Genomic DNA, 24,328 nt, shown 5'->3' on the forward strand with positions numbered 1-24,328 from the left:
AAGGCGCGTGGCTGCAGCCGAGAGATGTCACAAGGCAAACCGCATGCATAACTTGGATGTAGGGAATTATTGTACATAGGTACCTATCTCTCGAAGATCGTAACACCGGCACCGCCGACTTGCAACGCTCCGTCGTCCTTGGGAAAAGTCCCTTCTTGCGAGTGGTATCCATTCTTCATCTGCGCTTCGCTCGCCTTCGTTTCGTTTCCTCTTTGACTCTCGGCGACATCTTTCATGCAGGCATGCTTATGAGAGCATGGGATAAATCTTCCCCTAGGGAAAACACAGAGAAGATGTGGGCCTACTTTCTGAGTCGCGGATCTGTTTTATTTTTTATTTACTTTATTATTGTTATTATTACGTATCCTTATTTTTCGTGATTTCATTTGGGACCCCAAAATGTGTCTTGCACCCGGGCCCCTTTATAGAGAAAGCCGGCCCTGAATTAAATATTGTAAGTCTATAGGAAACTGTCAGACTCAGATACTTCCACACTAAATAACTTGCCCCGCGCCACAACTGTAAAAAGAATGGAGTCCCTCGCTTGCCACGCGTGAACGCGACTTAAAGCCAGCGAACGGTTAGCAGCATCAACTATTTAACTAGCGTTAGTTTACACCTTGAGGTCGACACCCCGCGGCACGTCTCTATTTAAGAAGCGCCTTGATTTAAATCACGAGTGACCGTGCGACCATGGCACCTGGGACTGCCCCTAGTTACACCACTAGGTGACTATTTAAAGCTCGGCGCAGAGAAGCAAGGGATCCTCTCAAGGGAACGGTGCCTCCTCGAGGGTCAACACGGATTTTGGCTTGCCGTGCCGTTGCATGAATCTTGGCGTAGTCGTGAATCCCGCGTTTTATTTATGCTTCCAAGCTGTTGGGGTGGGTCTGCCTGTGCGTCGCCTGGCAGAAGTCCGCCGTAGCGCGGAGAAAAGGAAAAAAGGGTCGAGAAGTAGTCGCGCAGCGCACGATTACAATTTATATACGAGCGGGTCGAGGTGGGTGCTTCTTCCTCTCGGTTATTCCACTCTCTCTCTCTCTCTGCGTCTGCTTTTTTATTTATGCCGATGCCGCGGCGCGAGCCATGCGATGGCTGGCCGATAATAATTTTTCATTACGCGAGGTCGATCGAGCTCGCTGCGAAACGAGAGTCCCAAGTTCAAGCTGCAGGGCGTTCCTAGCCCCGAAATTGAGGACACCGCGGTGTTGGCTTCCTTCGCGTGCCCGTATTACTACCTCGCGGCTATATCTCCCGCTCCACGTCTTCGGAAAGGCAATGAAGTCGAAAATCCCCGAGGTGAACCTGCAGAGAGAGCTACAATACAAGTCCCTGCAGAACTTCTTCCTAGCCTTCTGTAATTACACTGCAAGCTTCGCCGTAAAGTGGGCATCGAGTCTAAAGTGTCAACGACACGGAGCAAGTGTAGTAATTAAAGCAGCAATTCCTTCAGCCTCCCCTGCGCGAGGAGAACGATCTTAGATGCGGGGCGTAAAGCGAAGTCGTTCCGAAAAGGGGCATTCCTCCGCGACGGCAGTTACGCACGCTCCCGGTGACCTTTTAATAGAAATTTATGCCAACACCCGCCCGATCTTAATCGCCGTTAACCCTGATCAATTGGTGTCGAATCAGTCTGCTTGGAGCGTCACGAGGGCCCCACGTGCACGAAACTGTCCCGCGGAAAGCGCTCCTCCGATGCAGAAACCGATGCAGCCCTGCCGGGCGACGTTAATTCCTACGTCGTGTTGCGTGATCGCGAATACAGCTCGATCGCACGATCCTGTGATTACACGTTGCCGCAACGAAACGGTTGCCAGCTACGGGCTGTTTATGGGATTCGTGTTAGCGAGCCACGACGCCACTAGGGACAGAAATTGATCCCCGCGGTCTGCTGGGACTAATCCCTGGAGTTTTCCGAAACGCGAACCGCTGCTTCGCGTTTCTGCAGAACTCCTGGCGGATTTCTAATTGGAGATGCGAAGTGATCTATACCGTGCATTCCTGTGTTGAAGTTATTGGGTTACTGGTTAATAGGGAGGGGACTTTGCTTAATAATTATTCAAGACCTCTTTATTCATCTATTAACGGGATATAATCTTTTAATAACCTGAAGAGAATTCTGTTTGCATTTCATGCATTTTGTGTCTGCGTAAGTAACTTAGTATTAGACTTCAAATATTACGTTATTATTTAACTAACGTACCATGTTAAAGTCCTTAACTTGGGCAATACAGTGGGTGGCTAAATTATTGTACTCAAACCAAAAGGTTTGAGAATTTGTAAGTTTAAACGATGGAGTGGCTGTATCTCTGCGGAAAATGGTCGCAAAAAATATTTAAAACACACATTTTAACGCTTCAAGTTTCTAGTTTTTGAATCAAGGACTCAACATTTTTTTCATCCATTATGATACTGTTTTAGCAAGATGAAGCGCAGGAAACGAAGTTTAGGATTTTTTGCCTAGTTTTCAACGTATGCACGGGTCAAAAATTTTTTCCGGTAAATCCCACGAAGAGCTCTTATAGAGAAAACATTTCTCTTTAATTTCGTTGGTTTTGTTTTTGTTGTACGATTTTTATTGACCGAGTTATTCGCGATCTAAGCAAAAAAAGGTACTTTTCACTTTGAACACCTGCAACTTGCGAACTCACGATCGTAGACAAATTTTCCTGAGTGTTTTGGAAAGCTAAGAAACTTTCCTTTCAGGATATTTAGTTGCAAATTGAAGATTTTTTTTCTAATCGTATTAAATCCATTTTAAAATGATCCCAAAAATTGACGGAAATATTTCCAGTATAATAACTTGACCTCTGTGTGTTAAAAGTGTTAATGTCCTTTCAGTAGCTTGAAACTGTAATAGAAGTTCCAATATTATTACTGTTTTAATAAAATCATTTTTCGAGGAAACTTTATATTATTTAAGAATATAATAAATTACTTCACAAAAAATGTAATTGTCCTTTTATGTATTTCTTGAAAATTGAATTCATTTCTTAGAAAAATTAGATGATAACCTGATAATTCTGAGTGGATCCACTTGGTCTTCAGGCAAGCAATATTTTTAGACCCACTCCTCCGCTGACTGCAAACACTGCATTGAGTAACAACCCCTCTCTTACCCTGAAGGCACGCGACTACAAATAGACAAATAGAAATCAATGTATAGATAACACACTCGCGAGACCTCAGGTCCCACCGAGCACAAACATCTTAAACCTCAATCTCCACCACTCTTGCACTCTGCGCTCCTTTAAAAAAGAAAGTACCTACTCTCGCACGATCCTCTGCTCACCCACTGTCCCGAAAACCGTCATTCATGCGCGGAAACCTCGGCCTCCAATCGCGATTCAGAACGTTCGCAGGAACCGAATTAGTCACGAGCTGCTCGTAAATTACACACCGAAGTTTTAACGACCGCAGCCGTTAAGATACAGTTAGCCATGGCTCTCGAAGAACAACCACCTTTTCTCCTCGTCGTACGACCTAGTTCCCCCGTTCCACCTGGGCCCGGGGGGGTCGCGAAAAATCATGGCCCTTGTAGGGCGTTTCTGGCCAGCGGAGAAACGTCCGGGAAAATCCTCGTTGCTGGCCAGCCTCCACGAAAGTGGGACGCGATACGCGCCGACGGAGGTGCCTGTAGTGGCTGGATGTTGACCCCCGACGCGGGCTCGACAAGTTTAACGACACCGGGGGCACCGACGTCGACAATTATGTCTCCTCTTTCAGGCATTAAAGCGTTTCGTTTGCGCAGCGTCGCCTTTCCGTATGGCCAAGGGCAGTCACCGGTCGCCCGTGCCGTTTGAATGACAATCAGCCGCCGGCCTGGCATCATTGTTCTCCGCCAGAGTTACACGACCGGCGTCCATTAATTTCCCTCGCGTATTTCCACCTATCCTCGAGCGGATTCCGCGATCTCCTCGCGCCGCGCTCGATCGGCTCGCTGGAGACACCCAGGGGTTCGTGAAACGAAATCGATCTGGGAGGGGTGGGTGTCCTGGGAACTGTAGGAGCTCGGCCCTCGCGGTGGAGAGGCTAGTAAGAGCGGAGGCTGGGTATCCAAACATTGGAGTGTAGGGGGACGGTTAATGATTTTACTTTTTTTTATTTAAGATCATTAATGGATTGGTTGCAGCCCACCTGTTATCAGTCAAATCAATCTTAATGCTCCGGAACGGGCTATCAAGCATACTTTGCTATTTAGGCCTCTAGACTACACCTCCAGATTTGGCAGCATTGATCCCATTAACAGGATCTGTAATCTGGCTAATTTGTTCTCCAAAGATGTTTTTTTTTCCACGAATCTCCTTTTAATTTTAGGACAAGCGTCTATAGAGCGGTAGTTACCTGTGATAGGTTTTGTTAGCCACATATTATTTTTTATTGTTCATGCTTATTGTACTCTGTTGTGTTTTTAGTAGTAACTTGTGTCTCTACGCTGATCGAGTTATTCTTATTTTGTTACCAAATGGGTTTTATCCGTATAAGCGAAATAAATAAATAAATAAATAAATAATCAGCTGTGCGTTTCTCGCTTCCGTTGACGTCCATTGTGGAATCGCTCGCTCTCCATTGTTTACTCGCTGTTCCTCTGTTTTGAGAAGCTCGGCGATTGTGGAATACGATGCTCTTTCGATAAATAAAGTGGAAAGTTACGAACAAACCGAAACGTGGAAGAACTTGTTTGCGCCCGGCACCGCGCTGGAAAGCTCGCGGCTGTTGAATGCTTTCTGTGAGCAGCTGTAGTTACTCCATCGAAAGTAGGCACGGGCATAAAAACTTTCACCGTTAATCAGGGCTTGAAACCGTTATTATAATTATTTCGGTTCTTGAAAGAGTTATGAAGAACCTTTATTCGGAATAACCGTTATATAGAACCTAAATATCAGACTGTATAAGTATAAGTTACGGTTTCTATATAGCTCTATAACTTTTATTTTTTAGGTTCTATAAATTTTATTTTTTAGGTTCTATAACTTTTATTTTTTAGGTTCTATAACTTTTATTTTTTAGGTTCTATATAAGTTACAAAGCGGTTATAGAACCGATTCTTGTAACGATTGTACAGAGTTTTACAGTAAATGAAATCACAACATATTACAACTGTAGATTACTCTGTGTAACCAAATTGTTTGAAAATTATTATAAATAAGTAAGCAAATATATATTATGTACACATTTGTACATATGTATATCTATACACTCGGCGGTATGCAACGATCACTTGTATACATAATATATATTTGCTTACTTATTTATAATAATTTTTAAACAATTTGGTTACACAGAGTAATCTAAAATTCTGTACAATCGTTACAAGAATCAGTTCTATAACCGCTTTGTAACTTATATAGAACCTAGAAAATAAAAGTTATAGAACCTAGAAAATAAAAGTTATAGAACCTAGAAAATAAAAGTTATAGAGCTATATAGGAACCGTAACTTATACTTATATAGTCTGATATTTAGATTCTTTATAATGGTTATTCCGAATAAAGGTTCTTCATAACTCTTTCAGTCAGAACCTTTATATAACAGTTTGAAACACTTATTTTCGAAATCTATTCAAACCCTGCCGTTAATTAATATGAGCAATTCTATTTCTTTCGCCTTTGATAGCACATATTAACGAAGTGCTTTGCTCCTATAAATCCTGGACTAGCCTCTCAGTTATTAACTTTGTATACGCAAATTGCACCGCGCAATTCCTATTTCTTTTGCAAAATTTTCTGGAAAATTGACGAAGCTCTCACAACGAAATAGTATTGTATGTGATTGCAGCTGTAAATTGTATAAATATCGTATGGCATTTGAATAAAAAGCGCATGTGATACATGCACCATCCAGTTCGATTAAGTATCCTAACTACGGGATGCTCGTCTGTTTCAGAAATTACTGTCATTCTTTCACCCCAAACCGACGCGGGTGGACAAATCGGACAACAATAATACGAACAACTCAACGACCAACAACATCCACAACATGCCGATGCACGAGCCTTCCATCAACGCCACATCTCACGACGGATACCGTGCGTATTAAATTTACGTTCGCGTGAAACAGAATCATTATTACTCTACGATTACGATATCCGAAAGTCTTTCTAAACGGAAGCTTAATATTCTTCCGCGTTTTTATGCAAAGAGAATTCCTATCAATGGCGTACTCAGAGGAGAAGGGGCAAGGGGCCCTGGAACCCCCAAAGAAGGGGCTTTGTAAAGAGAAAAGAAAACTGGATTTTATTGTTTAAGTAAATTTTTTTAATCACCTAATGAATTTTATTGAATTTCTATTAAAAATATTTTTATCCGTTTAACTCGGCTCCCCCCAATATTAAATCCTGAGTGCGCCACTGAACTCCGTTGTTCCCATTCGAGCAAAGCTGAAATATAATAACTATGAAATTTGAAAGTTTCGTCTGTGCGTTATCATGTTGTTTCGTTTTGCGAAAAACAAGCAGCCGGGAGATTGCCAATGACACTTCAGGAAGCCGTCAAGTATTACGGCTCGAGGCTCACCGAATTCGAGCGGGCCGAAATCGAGAAATACTCTGAGATTTGGTATCTCGGCCTGTTCGCTCACAAAATTCACGGTGAGGAGGGTGCGTCCCAAAACGGCGGCTACGACGACGAAAATGGTAACTACCACAAGGTCCTCCACGATCATATCTCGTACAGGTGCGTTTTCCTTTTTTTCCTCGGTTTAATGTTCCCTCGGAACTTTCCTTTTAATTGCTACGCCTAGCGAGCGTGCATCTCGCGTTGCGTACCATAATCGCATAATCGTTGGCGTTCGTTCGTCAACGCCAAAGAAGAAGCACAAATTAAAGAGTCCTTGTGGAAAACACTGTAAGTGTCAAAATTAAAAAAAAAAAAAAGAATTCTTATCGGAAAATGTCCTACGTGCCAATGGTAATACTATAGTAGGTATATAATTTTAATGCAATTTTCATTTGTAAATATGTTACCAATAGTGCTGGGTTTTCTACAAATACAGTTCCGTTTTTAAATTCGTTTTTTCACGAATTTGCACTATATTAAAGGAAAAAATAGAAAATTTTGTGACGTATTTGGGTTATTGTATGCTTAATCATATTTACCAATCAAAACAAGTCAAATTTCGTAAATAATTTAATGTCACTGAGTTTATTTCCCCCTGCTGGAAAATTTGATTTTTAACACTTAGCGCTTTCTACAAGGACTCTTCAGTTATCGAGTGCCTTGTGTCACTTCCACTTTGTTCAGAGTACCAGCACTGACGGTGCATTATACATTCATTTAATATAATTACAATTACTACACAAGCGTTAAATCGACGAATGAAAATTCTTGTAAGTCGCTGGCGAACTTGCGCGACCAAATTCGCTGTTAAATGTCTGCTAAAAAATTTCGGCACGTCCCGAGTCTTGCGAGGCTTTCCCTGGCAAGATTTATTCCCCGTGAAAGGTTGCACGCTGCAGATTGAGTTATCCGAACGGCTGTCTCAGACCTATAAAACGAAAGCGTGACGTGCTTGTTTGTCCAGATATGAGATCCTGGAGGTGATAGGAAAAGGAAGCTTTGGCCAAGTGATCCGAGCGTTAGATCACAAGACGGGACAGTACATCGCCATCAAGGTCATCAGGTGAGCAAATGGGCCGATCCGCTCGGTCCCTGAATCACTTTCAATTACGAGCACGGATGCGCTCATCCGCGATTGTAGGATGCTTTCTTCGCGGCGCGCATCCGCTTGCCCGATTGCTTTTGTTCCTTCATTCAAATGACGCGCTCTATCTCTTCTGCCACTGCAGGAACAAAAAGAGATTCCATCACCAGGCGCTCATCGAGGTGAAGATCTTGGAGCACCTCAGGAAGAAAGACTTGGACGCGAACGCGTCGCACAATGTGATACACATGCTAGAATACTTCTATTTCAGGAACCACTTGTGCATCACCTTCGAGTTATTGAGGTACTCTTCGTATTCTTTCTCTTTCGTCGATATTTAACTTCGTGCAACGTTACCGAGGCGATTAAGCTGCTTAAGGGGAGGTTCCGGTCTAAAAATCGATTTTTTTTTATTTCATTTTTCGAATGTTCAACCTTTTAGGAATATATGTTTAAAAGGATATTTTGAAATTCATAAAATTCCCGAAGTTATAGGCATTTGAGTAGCGGCAAATGCATGGGTAATAACCGGCCACTTGGCGCTGATGTAAAACTTTAAACGCGTTTTTCTCGAAACAGTGTTCCCAAAATCGGTGGGACCTGTATCTCCAAAAGTTATTATCCGATTCGACTGAAACTTTTTTTACTTTGAAGAATATACTCCTGGCTCGTGGAGAAACCAGTAAAATTTACAAAAATTAAAGTTCGTAATTTTTAAAAGCGTGGAAAGGACGAACAGTATAGGGAAAAAGTGATTTCAAACTTCAAGTATCGTTATTTTCTAAAAAAAATGTAATTTTTGTAATTTCGTCTGGTTTCCCCCCTAGCCAGAAGTATATTCTTCAAAATAAAAAAGCTTTCAGTCGAATCGGATCTGTAGCGCCGTCACATACATGTATATATTATAAGAAAGAATAATTCTTTTACAGTTTATAATATTAACCATTACCCAAAAGCGCTAGTCACAATTTGTATTCATCTCCGTGTAATTAACTCGAAAAAAAATGCTTGATCTTCGAGCAGTTTGACTTCCTAAGTAGCCCCCTTAAGGATGCCAGAAGAAAGTCTCCAGCTTCGACGTTAAATATTCATGATTCGTTCATTCCCTTTCTTTTTGCAGTGTGAATTTGTACGAGCTAATCAGAAAGAATAACTACCAGGGATTTAGTCTGAGCCTGATACGACGATTCACTAATTCGTTAATTAGCTGCCTGAGACTGTTGTACCGAGAGAACATCATCCACTGCGACTTGAAGCCCGTAAGTATCGTAGCGCTGCTTCGTCACTTCGCCCCTTTAATTGCCATATCGGCATTAAACGGAGCTGCGTGTCCCGTGTAAAGTATAATTGATTATTAATACTGCTGTCTCTCGATCCCGAGACTAATTACCACTGCCGCAATCTCTGCCGCGGATGTTCATTATTCTACCGATCCGTAGAAGACGAGTTTCAACCCGACGGTCGTTAAGATTCAATTTTAAATAATTACCACGACTGTTAACGAGAAGGGAGTAGTCGGGCGCGGAGCGCAATGCTTTTCTCTCGGCGATGGTTCCGCGAACGAACCGAAATGAACGGACGTGATAATATAAGAGCAGAGGCAGAGTTTGGTTAATGCTGTTTTTCTGATCACGCCGGTTTCGTTGCAGGAAAATGTGCTTCTGATGCAGCGGGGCAGCAGCTCGATTAAGGTGATAGACTTCGGGTCCTCGTGCTACAACCACCAGCGTGTATACACATACCTTCAGTCCAGGTTTTACCGAAGTCCAGAAGTACTTCTGGGTCTTCCATACGGCACGCCGATCGATATGTGGAGTTTGGGCTGCATTCTAGCTGAACTGTACACCGGCTGCCCGTTATTCCCTGGCGAGGATGAGGTCGAGCAGCTCGCCTGCATCATGGAAGTGCTGGGTCTGCCGCCAGAGTACATCATCAACCGCGCGTCACGACGTAGGCTCTTCTTCGGTAAGGGAACATTAAATGATACGGGCATGGGAATCATTCGCGGGGTTTAGAATTAAATTCAGTTCCCTTACAAGCATCCTACCGCCTGCTATCGGAAAAAAGGAGCTCGTGGAGTAACAAGTGCACGCGAACCCTCGCGCAGGAAATGATTTATAAACGCTGCCTCATGAGATTGTAGGGGTTGCTGTGATATCTGTAATTCTCCCCGATACAGAGTACCGATATTATGGTTTCAGACCCGAAGGGAAACCCTCGATGCGTGGCGAACAGCAAGGGCAAGAAGAGATGGGTCGGCAGCAAGAACCTCATGATGACTTTGCGCTGCTCCGACACCCTTTTCGTGGACTTCGTCAGCAGATGCCTCGAGTAAGTGCCCGAATAGCTATCGTCCAATTCGTCCTTCAATTTCACCCCCTTGCGAGCGTGGAATTGGCGTGCGGAGTAGTCGGGATCGCCCGCTCCACGGCATCCACTGATGAACGATGCAACGTTCGTTTCCGGCAGGTGGGATCCAAGCAAGCGGTTGACCCCCGACGAGGCGAGGCGTCACGAGTGGCTGAACCCGTCCTCCTCCTCCTCCCACGTGAGCTCCTCATCCTCGACGATGGCCTCATCGACGGTGAACGCCAACACGAACGCCAACGCCAACGCTAACGCGAACACCACCACCGTGGAGACCTCGTCGCAGTCGACGCACGCGCAGACGGTGAGCGTGACAGTGAGCGCGTCGCGGCAACGGGCCACGACCGTCGAGGACTCGCCGTACACCATGTACCGTCTGCGCATGGGGCGCAAGCTGCTGCAGAGGATCAGCACCGGCGACAACACGGACAACGCCGGACTGGTGGCGAAGAACAAGCTGAACGGCAGCGCGAGCAGCCACGCGCTAGCCAGCAACACCCAGAGCACCACCACCGCCTCCTCGAGGCACGCGTCCACGGGCGATATAGTAGCGAGTCTCGACCCGAACCTCGACGACTCAGGCACGTTCCTGCCGCCGATCTTGTGAAGTCGGGTCTGCGCTAGCCACTTCTAGATGCTTTCGCGCCGTACCGTGTCGCGATCGAACCTCGCTCTCGCGCGTGCCACCGCGGAAGGAGCGGAGGACGGGCCCAAACCGACACGCACAAGGGCCTCCTCCTCCTCCTCCTCCTCCTCTAGGAGAATAGTATCCTCTTGGTGGGACACAATCGAACGGTTGATTCGGTCACGACAATAAAGCAACACGGGTCCACCCGTCAGAGCCTAAGACCAATCGATCCTGTAACCGCGGGAGTTGGGCCGCGTTCGCTGATGAATACCAAGGGGGTGCGGTGGCTCCTCGTGTCCGGTGCGCGCGTGCAATGGAACACTTGGGATAACGAGAATCTCGAGGCATGTAGAACTGGCTGGCTGGATCGGCAGCCCCGCCCCGGTCGTGTTAGCGACCCCTCCCCGGGCCCCGAAAGACTAGGCAAGGAAGTCGCCAGTCCTCGGCCATGCATCGGAGCCATGAGGCCCAAAAACGACATCCGACGAAGGCGCGTACTGGACGACCGGCGTTTTGCGCGTGCCGGATGAGACACGGTCGTCTTCGGTCCCTCGTGGTCGTTCACCCGAACGAACGAGCAGTCTAGCGCCCCGATATTGTCACTCAGGTAATCGTAACGACGTGTACGTATGCACCAATCTTAGTCGATCGAAAGTAACAAGTAGAATGAGAGAAAGAGAGAGAGAGAGAGAGAGAGAGAGAGAGAGAGAGAGAGAAAGAGAGAAAGAGAGAGAGTTTCATCCCCTTCCCTCGACACTCATCCCTGTTGTCCTTTGAGAAATAGCGAGAATTTACATTAGCCGAGGCGCGTCTTTTGCGAATCGCGTTCCCGAGGGAGAGGATCGTTCGCGCTTTGTCGATGGTCCTAGAGGACACGCGCAGGGAACGATCGCCCTCGGAATCGTCCGCGTTGCTCTGTGACGTCGGAGGATCGGCCGATTCGCAAAGTGCGCGATTACTGTAAAGTGTACGAGGAGTAGCGTATGGGTGAATGTGTTTTTAACAACGACTCTCGCGCGATACGATATATTATATATACATGTTCCCGAAAGAGGAGCCAGGCATCATCGAACGTTTCTCCCCATTTATGTCGAGGAGGGAACCTGAGTCGTCTGTGAGAGAACCCCGCGGCCAAGAACAGGGGTCGTGAATTAATAATGAAACGTCAAGGCAAAGTGGAAGAGAGGAGGTAAACTCATTTGAGAAATAATAATAAAAAAAAAAAAGAAAGGAAAAGGAGAAAAGAAACCACGAAGCGTGCCCCAGTCTCACGAGGCCTGATTAGTCTTATTGTGATATTAATCTACCACTGTCTTACGTAGATCTCTTGATATTAAGATGTAACTGATCGCTAATGGATGATTATTTCATTACTATTAATCATTTATTTTCTTAAATATTTGATTATCGCTCTCGCTATTATCGCAAGATTACAATTACGATTAACGAAACGTTCTATCATGAGTAATAACGCAGAGATAACATTATTATTATTAATATTATTATTATTATATATTATAAAGAATAAGTATTGTACAGATTTTAATTAAGCCCCCCCATCAAATCCGAGAGATACGAGCACACGCATTCGCTTTTTTCTGTTTCTCGATGGAGAAGAATGAGGAAGGAATCCGTTGGGAGTGGACCCAGTCGCGTAGAAAGTCTTTACAATCTTTACACACACATGTGCGCAGAAATTTTGGCGGCGATTAAGCAAAAGCTCTCGATATTGTCATTGATCGTTGACTGCATTCACTTTCCATTCGCTGTGTTTAGCGACTCTGCCAATCAGGAATCACCATTCGTGTCACTCGTCGACTTAAAAAAGCGAATCTAGATTAAAATTCAGATCGAAGATTCTGGCAACCACTGCCCCTTTAGTATATGCAAGAAGGATTTGAAGGAGAGCCAGGCTCGTATCGTGTCAAGGGACAAGAAGTGTTAACGTCGCTCGAATGCCTGGGCAGACGAGTGTCGGCTCGTGTTTCATAGATACCACCGAAACGAAACTACAACTCAACGAGAGACCACTCGAGCCCTCGCGGCCATTCTCTCGACGTCGTAGCGTATGCTCCTCGTTAGCGATCTTCCGCTTTATTGTTTTCGTTCGCTTGTTTCGACTGATTCAGAGATGGCGAGAAGCTCCGTTGCAGCGACATGCGAATAGACGATCATCGTGTAAATCGCCTCCGAGCATTTCGCCGCTGAACCTAAGGGGCAACGACGGTAGACGTATTCAATGTCGCGAATTTACCAAAACACTCGAAGCGTGTAAACGAAGAGAGAAAGGAAAATGGAAAAGACAAGATTCACGTGACAAGACTGAAGCAAAATGTCAGCGTAGAATTTTTATTTAGACTCTTCGTCGCAAGAACGACGACTCGTCGAGATACGTAATACATTTTTCACGATCTATTTGTACATCAGCGCACGATCATCCTCCCCCGAACTGCATTTTGTTAGCTCGTCGCTCGAAGGGCACTTCGATTGTCAGGCACCGACGTTCGTTGATTTCGATTTAACGTGGCCCCGCGTTGCTTAGCGATTTCTTTCATGTTTCTCCTTACTTTCGCGCACGCTACGAGCAAGACGATCGGCACCTCGAATGTAATTTCGTGAGAACGAAGAAGCTATTCGTCGCAAGCTCTTCCGTTGATACACGCGATTGGATTTGTAGTAGCTGTACTGCCAGAAATACCGTGAACGGGTATTGACGAAAAAGAAGCGCGAGAAATATGCGGGATAAGGTACTTGAAGAGTATATGAATATCTCCGATATTTCTTAATAGAAGAATCGAAGGCGACGGAGTGACATGAAACTGTGAATTGTTCGTTTCGAGATTTCGGTATTATACAGCAGCTTGAGGTCAACCTATTCTTTTTTACTACGTTGCACGTGGAGAAAGAACTGCATGAAATTTTTCCCAAGCCCCCTTTTTAATCTGATTTTCACCGTCTGCTGTGAATATATTAAAAAGGATCAATTTAGATGTTTTATCGCGCAAAAAGACATTTCCATATCAAACTGGCGACGATGTCTTTCTGTGGTGCATGTATTTTAAGAGAAAATAATTGATACACTTATATCTACGTCGCAGAATTTTACGCAGTGCGAGAACAAAAAGAAAGACGAAATAAGTAAATATCTGTATGTTCAGCTTTTCTTTTTGTCCTCGCGCACATTTATAGGAACCCGTTGAACTCCTGCATGATTCGGAATTAAAGAAAGAACGGCGAACTTAGAACTGTGACTTTTTACAACCTCCGGAGATAGCAGAGATATTTAAGTATTTTCTCAACTGCCTCGTCTCGCTGCAAAGTTGTAAAAAAAATAAAGAAATCGAAAGGACGGGGTAAATGGGCCCTCGTCAGGAATGACCAACGCGTATTTCAAACCTCTCGCGGGTCCGTACATCGTCCCTTCGAGTTCGTACATTGAATCGCGCGACAAACGAGGGTACAAATTCACAGACGTCGACGGTGCGACGGACATCGGTAGGAAGCCACCCGCGAAGGGAACGCTTCGTTACCATTGTAGTCGGAGCGAGGAGTCTAACGTGTTTGAGCGAGCGTAGTGCCTAAGGCAACAACCACCAGCGTACACTTAAAACACCTACACAGGTTTATATAGCGAAGATGAATATCAAATCGTGTATAAATAATTAACGTTAACGCGACGAAGTGTGCATGGTGATACTTCTGCGAGAGCGAACAGAAACTTAGGGAAAAGTAGATACAGAAGAAAAAACACTGTACACGGGGAGAATGCGTCTGGCGAGAATGCGTAAAAACTACTTGCATATACGTATACATATATACATATACGATTTTACATGGTAAGGAACTCGCGCTGAAGCGACAAAAAACGAGTTAAATATAGGGTACCCATTTAGAAATAAATAGAGACAAGACCGTTCGAACAACGTAGCTCCTATACACGGAGTCCTTGCTCCCCCTTTGGACCCCCCCCCCCAAATAGTACTATTCGAGTGTTCAGTCACGTCAATCGAATCGTTCTTGAAAAAAAAAAAAAACTGACGAGTATGAGAGGATTCTTTTTATTCGTAGAATATACTACGTAATACTGTTATCCCGCACGGGAGTAGTGCTCAAGTGTTCGATGGTCAAGTGCTTCGAGAGCGTATATTGAGAAAAATCAATGCATTCAAGCCGTCAGTTTTTACGCGAACGATTCAATCGTGGTGATTGAGCACGCTCTCGACGCGAAGGCTACGAAAGCGCGAGAATATGGCGGCGAATGGGTTTCGTTTCTGGGACGCAGTTTTCTCGCGCTTGAACGTTCGCGCCGGGTTTGTACAGCCCTCGAGTTTTTAGTTGTGTTCACTATTGTATACAGTGGGATCAAATTACACGCGTTAGGATCGACTAATCTCTATCGTAACTGACCGCCGCGCCGACGCGTGTCACGTGATACGGCACGCCTAAAGTAGAGAAAACGAGAAGAGAACTTCGAAGCACACTCGCTCTGGGGGAAAGAGAAGGAGCGAGTAGAAGGGGGACGTGTTCGAGCTTGGTTAATTGAACGGAACGTATCGTTGTTGTAAATGAAAAAGGTTATCGTCGGATTCGGTTGAATTTTCGAGTCGTCGGCGATCCAGATATCTCGGTTCCAACGAACGTGTACGAAAAACGACACAGTCGCTTTCTAGTCCGGAGAACCCGTAACGGAAAAATTGAGGATGGTCTACGAGTCTAAAAGATCCAGATTACGTACGGTGGGAAACGCGAGAAGGGGTGGGACTCTCTTTCAGGCTCCAGCGCCGAATGCTCTTAGCGTACATCTGTTTGGACAGCGTGCAACTAATTATCGAGTTAACGGCGCGATTAGACCCATGGAATTTAATTAGCTAGTAATCGTGCGTGCATGCCGACCGACCGTCCCTTTTCCTCCGAACGCCCTCTATCGACAGGCGATCGATCCAGTAACATTAGGCTCGATCGACAAAGCCGGCCTGTCGAGCCTTTGTTAGAGCACCCATATAGGACAATCACGAATAGAAATGATTCTTGCGCCAGCGTGTCGAAATTCTCCTAATTAGGAACGCAGAACACGAGCAGCGATTATCGTCCATCGTGGATGCCTGTTCCCGACCGATCGATATAAAGTTGTGCGCTGCTGCCCGGCGAGGGACAGATCGTTAACTGAATTTGTAAATCTCCGCATCCTGTGTTTCCGTCATTGCCGAGTTTTCTCTATTGCTATCATAGATCGTAACCCGTGGATAGAAGCATGTACAAAATGTAACAATAAATGTATATCTTTGGTAACAACGCAGTTTTCCCCGCATGCCTGAGACGGAAGGATCGAACGGCGTCGATTCTAATTGTGATTTCTAGCTGGCTATGTGTTAGCGCGGTGTATACTTTGATGCGCGTCGATCGCGAATCGAGATGCACGCTCGGCGTGCGATGAGCTTTGTAAAACGAAATGAGGGGAAACCTGACAGAGGGGAGAAGGATATTATCAGAGAGGGACGGAGAGAGCTGGAGCGGGAGGGGAGGAGAGAATGAGAATGAGAGTGAGAGCGAGAGCGGGAGCTGATACCGATAATTCGTGAGTCTGCGTAGAGAGAGAACAGCAGGGAGGACCTTGTTATATCGTGTAAGTACGAGTTCGTCAATTTCTGCCCAATTTAATTATAGTGAACAAAGAGAGAAGAATTGCTAAATATTAAATGATTATTATAATGACATTAGTATATGTAACGATACGATACTGAAAGCATCATCATCTTTTGTATCATTTGTTCGTTTGTTTTTATCTTACTGCGTTTGTCTTTCATTATTAATGCAATACCAAGATGACTCGGTTTCGACACGGTATCTTGTGTGTAAATATATACTAATAAAAACTACAAATGCAAGAGTAACGTTTGATCAATGGATCGCTACACCCTCCAGTTGAATTGCAGGTGATCGCTCTTTTCTTCCTTTCCGTTAATGGGATCTAAATACACAGTTTCTGATGAACCTCGGAACACTCATTTGCCAGCAGTTTTTCTAAAGTGACGCGCCCAGGGGAGGGGCAAGGGGCCCATGCACCCTCAAAGAAGGGGATTTGTAAAGAGAAAACTAGATTTTATTCTTTAAATAAATTTTTATAATCATCTAAAGAATTCTATTAAATTCGCATCAAAAATATTTTTATCCGTTCGGCTAACACTTAACTCCGGCTCCCCCAAAATTAAATCCTGAGTGCGCCATTGGGCATATATTATACTTAAGGGGGTAGACACGTCACGTGACCTGGCAGATTCGGCAGGTCGGTATTACAGCCATTTTTATCTGCACAGAAATGGTAATACCGATAGATCAACGATTACCCGGTGACCGCGAGAGGGGGGTGTTTGCTATTTCTGTATTCTATTCTGAATAAGGAAAGAAATTCTCAGCTGTTCCGTTATACTTATAAAAATTTAAACGGAAAGTCGGCTGGTACTGTAAACGTAGAAAATTCATTGTACATTTTAATTACTTGAAATGTGCTTATGCTACAATATTCTACGTTAGCAGTAAGGAATTCTAAGTGAAAAGGGAAAATAGATGAGGGAATGTCCCCAGAAAATGAAATTTGTTAGGTTAGACATTTTTTTACTAGCAAAGCACCGAAACAGAACATGAAATACACTTATTACACGTCCTCTGCAGAAAGCAGTTATCAACAAACATTATATATACAAAATTGTATTGAATGTTGAATTGGGCTAGTGAAAATGCGCAGACTGGATGCGCGTGATTATTATGTGGTCGGCTCCTCGAAGTGACAGAAAATATAACCTAAATATATGCTATATGACAACAAATGTTTAGTGGCTATTTCAGCTTCAAAGGCATCGCCTTAAAGTTGCAAATAAGAGGCGCAGGCCTTTCAAGAGGCGTTCGAAAATTCTGCGTCTCTTCGTTAAACAGTCACTGTCTCGAAACATCTGCGCCACTTCTCGCTCTTTGATTTGCTCTCCGGAGACGTTACTTTGTGCCATCTCTTTCGACGGCATGTTCTCCTGTTACAAAACCCAATTTTGTGCATTCTGAAAATGTTCGCCAGATTTTGGCCCAGGTATCAGGAGAACATGAAGCGAAAAGAGGTATTCTGAATTTCAGCTTCGAAGGCAGCTTCGATTCTCTCTCCGAAGACGTTACTTAGTGCCACCTCTTTCGACATCATGTTCTCCTGTTAGAAAGCCCAATTTTGTGCATTCTGAAAATTTTTGCCAGATTTTGGCCCAGGTATCAGGAGAACATGAAGCAAAAAGAGGTATTCTGAATTTCAGCTTCGAAGGCAGCTTCGATTCTCTCTCCGAAGACGTTACTTAGTGCCACCTCTTTCGACATCATGTTCTCCTGTTAGAAAGCCCAATTTTGTGCATTCTGAAAATTTTTGCCAGATTTTGGCCCAGGTATCAGGAGAACATGAAGCGAAGAGAGGTATTCTGAATTTCAGCTTCGAAGGCATCCTCGATTCTCTCTCCGAAGACGTTACTTAGTGCCACCTCTTTCGACATCATGTTCTCCTGTTAGAAAGCCCAATTTTGTGCATTCTGAAAATTTTTGCCAGATTTTGGCCCAGGTATCAGGAGAACATGAAGCGAAGAGAGGTATTCTGAATTTCAGCTTCGAAGGCAGCTTCGATTCTCTCTCCGAAGACGTTACTTAGTGCCACCTCTTTCGACATCATGTTCTCCTGTTACAAAGCCCAATTTTGTGCATTCTGAAAATTTTCGCCAGATTTTGGCCAATATATCAGGAGAACATGAAGCGAAGAGAGGTATTCTGAATTTCAGCTTCGAAGGCATCCTCGATTCTCTCTCCGAAGACGTTACTTAGTGCCACCTCTTTCGACATCATGTTCTCCTGTTAGAAAGCCCAATTTTGTGCATTCTGAAAATTTTTGCCAGATTTTGGCCCAGGTATCAGGAGAACATGAAGCGAAGAGAGGTATTCTGAATTTCAGCTTCGAAGGCAGCTTCGATTCTCTCTCCGAAGACGTTACTTAGTGCCACCTCTTTCGACATCATGTTCTCCTAGTACATAGCCGAATTTTTGTGCATTCTGAAAATTTTCGCCAGATTTTGGCCCAAGTATCAGGAGAACATGAAGCGAAGAGAGGTATTCTGAATTTCAGCTTCGAAGGCAGCTTCGATTCTCTCTCCGAAGACGTTACTTAGTGCCACCTCTTTCGACATCATGTTCTCCTGTTACAAAGCCCAATTTTGTGCATTCTGAAAATTTTCGCCAGATTTTGGCCAATATATCAGGAGAACATGAAGCGAAGAGAGGTATTCTGAATTTCAGCTTCGAAGGCAGCTTCGATTCTCTCTCCGAAGACGTTACTTAGTGCCACCTCTTTCGACATCATGTTCTCCTGTTACAAAGCCCAATTTTGTGCATTCTGAAAATTTTCGCCAGATTTTGGCCCAGGTATCAGGAGAACATGAAGCGAAGAGAGGTATTCTGAATTTCAGCTTCGAAGGCAGCTTCGATTCTCTCTCCGAAGACGTTACTTAGTGCCACCTCTTTCGACATCATGTTCTCCTGTTACAAAGCCCAATTTTGTGCATTCTGAAAATTTTCGCCAGATTTTGGCCAATATATCAGGAGAACATGAAGCGAAGAGAGGTATTCTGAATTTCAGCTTCGAAGGCATCCTCGATTCTCTCTCCGAAGACGTTACTTAGTGCCACCTCTTTCGACATCATGTTCTCCTGTTACAAAGCCCAATTTTGTGCATTCTGAAAATTTTCGCCAGATTTTGGCCAATATATCAGGAGAACATGAAGCGAAGAGAGGTATTCTGAATTTCAGCTTCGAAGGCATCCTCGATTCTCTCTCCGAAGACGTTACTTAGTGCCACCTCTTTCGACATCATGTTCTCCTGTTATAAAGCCCAATTTTGTGCATTCTGAAAATTTTCGCCAGATTTTGGCCCAGGTATCAGGAGAACATGAAGCGAAGAGAGGTATTCTGAATTTCAGCTTCGAAGGCAGCTTCGATTCTCTCTCCGAAGACGTTACTTAGTGCCACCTCTTTCGACATCATGTTCTCCTGTTACAAAGCCCAATTTTGTGCATTCTGAAAATTTTCGCCAGATTTTGGCCAATATATCAGGAGAACATGAAGCGAAGAGAGGTATTCTGAATTTCAGCTTCGAAGGCAGCTTCGATTCTCTCTCCGAAGACGTTACTTAGTGCCACCTCTTTCGACATCATGTTCTCCTGTTAGAAAGCCCAATTTTGTGCATTCTGAAAATTTTTGCCAGATTTTGGCCAATATATCAGGAGAACATGAAGCGAAGAGAGGTATTCTGAATTTCAGCTTCGAAGGAAATAATAGGAAATCAGGTTTTTGCCGAATTTCTCCTATACTAGGGGATGAAAAATTTTGAAAAAAATCAGAGACATTTCTGTTATCGGGGCACATATTAGAGAATTATTTCAGATTTTTAAATTGAAAAACCAAGCTGTGAAAAATAAAAAACGCCAAAAAATGCGGAAAAATGCCGATTGTGCATCGAAGCAGTTTTGGCACTATAATTATATTTTTACTGTAAGTACGTATGATTGTTACTATTGTCCTGAATTTTTTCCAGATTTTTCAATTCGGTGCGCCGCAGTTAAAAAAATTAAAAACCGATTTTTTCGTCGTTTTTTCCGTGTCAGAGTAACTTATATGTCGAATTGCTTCATGAAATAAGTGTTTTATGCGATCTTCAATGGTTATGCGTACAGCAAAACATCATAGGAATTAAAGAAACTGAAATAACCTAATCATTTGAAACTGTTATGCCCCTGACATTACTCTGACACGGAAAAAACGACGAAAAAGTCGGTTTTTAATTTTTTTAACTGTGGCGCACCGACTTGAAAAATCTGAAAAAAATTCAGGACAATAGTAACAATCATACGTACTTACAGTAAAAATATAATTATAGTGCCAAGACTGCTTCGATGCACAATCGGCATTTTTCCGCATTTTTTGGCGTTTTTTATTTTTCACAGCTTGGTTTTTCAATTTAAAAATCTGAAAAAAATTCAGGACAATAGTAACAATCATACGTACTTACAGTAAAAATATAATTATAGTGCCAAGACTGCTTCGATGCACAATCGGCATTTTTTCGCATTTTTTGGCGTTTTTTATTTTTCACAGCTTGGTTTTTCAATTTAAAAATCTGAAAAAAATTCAGAACAATAGTAACAATCATACGTACTTACAGTAAAAATATAATTATAGTGCCAAAACTGCTTCGATGCACAATCGGCATTTTTCAGCATTTTTTGGCGTTTTTTATTTTTCACAGCTTGGTTTTTCAATTTCAAAATCTGAAATAATTCTCTAATATGTGCCCCGATAACAGAAATGTCTCTGATTTTTTTCAAAATTTTTCATCCCCTAGTATAGGAGAAATTCGGCAAAAACCTGATTTCCTATTATTTCCTTCGAAGCTGAAATTCAGAATACCTCTCTTCGCTTCATGTTCTCCTGATACCTGGGCCAAAATCTGGGAAAAATTTTCAGAATGCACAAAATTGGGCTTTCTAACAGGAGAACATGATGTCGAAAGAGGTGGCACTAAGTAACGTCTTCGGAGAGAGAATCGAAGCTGCCTTCGAAGCTGAAATTCAGAATACCTCTTTTCGCTTCATGTTCTCCTGATACCTGGGCCAAAATCTGGCGAAAATTTTCAGAATGCACAAAATTGGGCTTTGTAACAGGAGAACATGATGTCGAAAGAGGTGGCACTAAGTAACGTCTTCGGAGAGAGAATCGAAGCTGCCTTCGAAGCTGAAATTCAGAATACCCCTTTTCGCTTCATGTTCTCCTGATACCTGGGCCAAAATCTGGCAAAAATTTTCAGAATGCACAAAATTGGGCTTTCTAACAGGAGAACATGATGTCGAAAGATGTGGCACTAAGTAACGTCTTCGGAGAGAGAATCGAGGATGCCTTCGAAGCTGAAATTCAGAATACCTCGCTTCGCTTCATGTTCTCCTGATATATTGGCCAAAATCTGGCGAAAATTTTCAGAATGCACAAAATTGGGGTTTGTAACAGGAGAACATGATGTCGAAAGAGGTGGCACTAAGTAACGTCTTCGGAGAGAGAATCGAAGCTGCCTTCGAAGCTGAAATTCAGAATACCTCTTTTCGCTTCTTGTTCTCCTGATACCTGGGCCAAAATCTGGGAAAAATTTTCAGAATGCACAAAATTGGGCTTTCTAACAGGAGAACATGATGTCGAAAGAGGTGGCACTAAGTAACGTCTTCGGAGAGAGAATCGAAGCTGCCTTCGAAGCTGAAATTCAGAATACCTCTTTTCGCTTCATGTTCTCCTGATACCTGGGCCAAAATCTGGGAATAATTTTCAGAATGCACAAAATTGGGCTTTCTAACAGGAGAACATGATGTCGAAAGAGGTGGCACTAAGTAACGTCTTCGGAGAGAGAATCGAAGCTGCCTTCGAAGCTGAAATTCAGAATACCTCTTTTCGCTTCATGTTCTCCTGATACCTGGGCCAAAATCTGGCGAAAATTTTCAGAATGCACAAAATTGGGCTTTGTAACAGGAGAACATGATGTCGAAAGAGGTGGCACTAAGTAACGTCTTCGGAGAGAGAATCGAAGCTGCCTTCGAAGCTGAAATTCAGAATACCCCTTTTCGCTTCATGTTCTCCTGATACCTGGGCCAAAATCTGGCGAAAATTTTCAGAATGCACAAAATTGGGCTTTGTAACAGGAGAACATGATGTCGAAAGAGGTGGCACTAAGTAACGTCTTCGGAGAGAGAATCGAAGCTGCCTTCGAAGCTGAAATTCAGAATACCTCTTTTCGCTTCATGTTCTCCTGATACCTGGGCCAAAATCTGGCGAAAATTTTCAGAATGCACAAAATTGGGCTTTGTAACAGGAGAACATGATGTCGAAAGAGGTGGCACTAAGTAACGTCTTCGGAGAGAGAATCGAAGCTGCCTTCGAAGCTGAAATTCAGAATACCCCTTTTCGCTTCATGTTCTCCTGATACCTGGGCCAAAATCTGGCGAAAATTTTCAGAATGCACAAAATTGGGCTTTGTAACAGGAGAACATGATGTCGAAAGAGGTGGCACTAAGTAACGTCTTCGGAGAGAGAATCGAAGCTGCCTTCGAAGCTGAAATTCAGAATACCTCTTTTCGCTTCATGTTCTCCTGATACCTGGGCCAAAATCTGGCAAAAATTTTCAGAATGCACAAAATTGGGCTTTCTAACAGGAGAACATGATGTCGAAAGAGGTGGCACTAAGTAACGTCTTCGGAGAGAGAATCGAAGCTGCCTTCGAAGCTGAAATTCAGAATACCTCTTTTCGCTTCATGTTCTCCTGATACCTGGGCCAAAATCTGGCGAAAATTTTCAGAATGCACAAAATTGGGCTTTGTAACAGGAGAACATGATGTCGAAAGAGGTGGCACTAAGTAACGTCTTCGGAGAGAGAATCGAAGCTGCCTTCGAAGCTGAAATTCAGAATACCTCTTTTCGCTTCATGTTCTCCTGATACCTGGGCCAAAATCTGGCGAAAATTTTCAGAATGCACAAAATTGGGCTTTGTAACAGGAGAACATGATGTCGAAAGAGGTGGCACTAAGTAACGTCTTCGGAGAGAGAATCGAAGCTGCCTTCGAAGCTGAAATTCAGAATACCTCTTTTCGCTTCATGTTCTCCTGATACCTGGGCCAAAATCTGGCAAAAATTTTCAGAATGCACAAAATTGGGCTTTCTAACAGGAGAACATGATGTCGAAAGAGGTGGCACTAAGTAACGTCTTCGGAGAGAGAATCGAAGCTGCCTTCGAAGCTGAAATTCAGAATACCTCTTTTCGCTTCATGTTCTCCTGATACCTGGGCCAAAATCTGGCGAAAATTTTCAGAATGCACAAAATTGGGCTTTGTAACAGGAGAACATGATGTCGAAAGAGGTGGCACTAAGTAACGTCTTCGGAGAGAGAATCGAAGCTGCCTTCGAAGCTGAAATTCAGAATACCCCTTTTCGCTTCATGTTCTCCTGATACCTGGGCCAAAATCTGGCAAAAATTTTCAGAATGCACAAAATTGGGCTTTCTAACAGGAGAACATGATGTCGAAAGATGTGGCACTAAGTAACGTCTTCGGAGAGAGAATCGAGGATGCCTTCGAAGCTGAAATTCAGAATACCTCGCTTCGCTTCATGTTCTCCTGATATATTGGCCAAAATCTGGCGAAAATTTTCAGAATGCACAAAATTGGGGTTTGTAACAGGAGAACATGATGTCGAAAGAGGTGGCACTAAGTAACGTCTTCGGAGAGAGAATCGAAGCTGCCTTCGAAGCTGAAATTCAGAATACCTCTTTTCGCTTCTTGTTCTCCTGATACCTGGGCCAAAATCTGGGAAAAATTTTCAGAATGCACAAAATTGGGCTTTCTAACAGGAGAACATGATGTCGAAAGAGGTGGCACTAAGTAACGTCTTCGGAGAGAGAATCGAAGCTGCCTTCGAAGCTGAAATTCAGAATACCTCTTTTCGCTTCATGTTCTCCTGATACCTGGGCCAAAATCTGGGAATAATTTTCAGAATGCACAAAATTGGGCTTTCTAACAGGAGAACATGATGTCGAAAGAGGTGGCACTAAGTAACGTCTTCGGAGAGAGAATCGAAGCTGCCTTCGAA

At 43.6% G+C, this 24,328-nt stretch overlaps 1 protein-coding gene across 4 annotated transcripts in view; it reads left to right on the forward strand.

The window, feature by feature from the left end:
- Nucleotides 1-16,527, forward strand: part of LOC143367492 (uncharacterized) — a 234,784-nt gene extending 218,257 nt beyond the window's left edge. For 2 of the 4 annotated variants that reach the window (XM_076809344.1, XM_076809347.1), the window contains 8 exons: nucleotides 5,887-6,028; nucleotides 6,458-6,674; nucleotides 7,522-7,620; nucleotides 7,787-7,945; nucleotides 8,762-8,900; nucleotides 9,291-9,606; nucleotides 9,843-9,972; nucleotides 10,111-16,527. In XM_076809344.1, coding sequence (XP_076665459.1) covers nucleotides 5,887-6,028; nucleotides 6,458-6,674; nucleotides 7,522-7,620; nucleotides 7,787-7,945; nucleotides 8,762-8,900; nucleotides 9,291-9,606; nucleotides 9,843-9,972; nucleotides 10,111-10,615 — 1,707 coding nt within the window. In that variant the 3' untranslated portion in view covers nucleotides 10,616-16,527. Of the gene's footprint in view, nucleotides 1-5,886; nucleotides 6,029-6,454; nucleotides 6,675-7,521; nucleotides 7,621-7,786; nucleotides 7,946-8,761; nucleotides 8,901-9,290; nucleotides 9,607-9,842; nucleotides 9,973-10,110 lie in introns of all 4 variants that reach the window. The other 2 variants (XM_076809343.1, XM_076809345.1) reach the window with 1 other exon arrangement.
- Nucleotides 16,528-24,328: the final 7,801 nt, after the last annotated feature.

This window comes from Andrena cerasifolii, chromosome 3 (assembly GCF_050908995.1).
Source record: "Andrena cerasifolii isolate SP2316 chromosome 3, iyAndCera1_principal, whole genome shotgun sequence".
NCBI classification, from domain to species: Eukaryota; Metazoa; Arthropoda; class Insecta; order Hymenoptera; family Andrenidae; genus Andrena; species Andrena cerasifolii.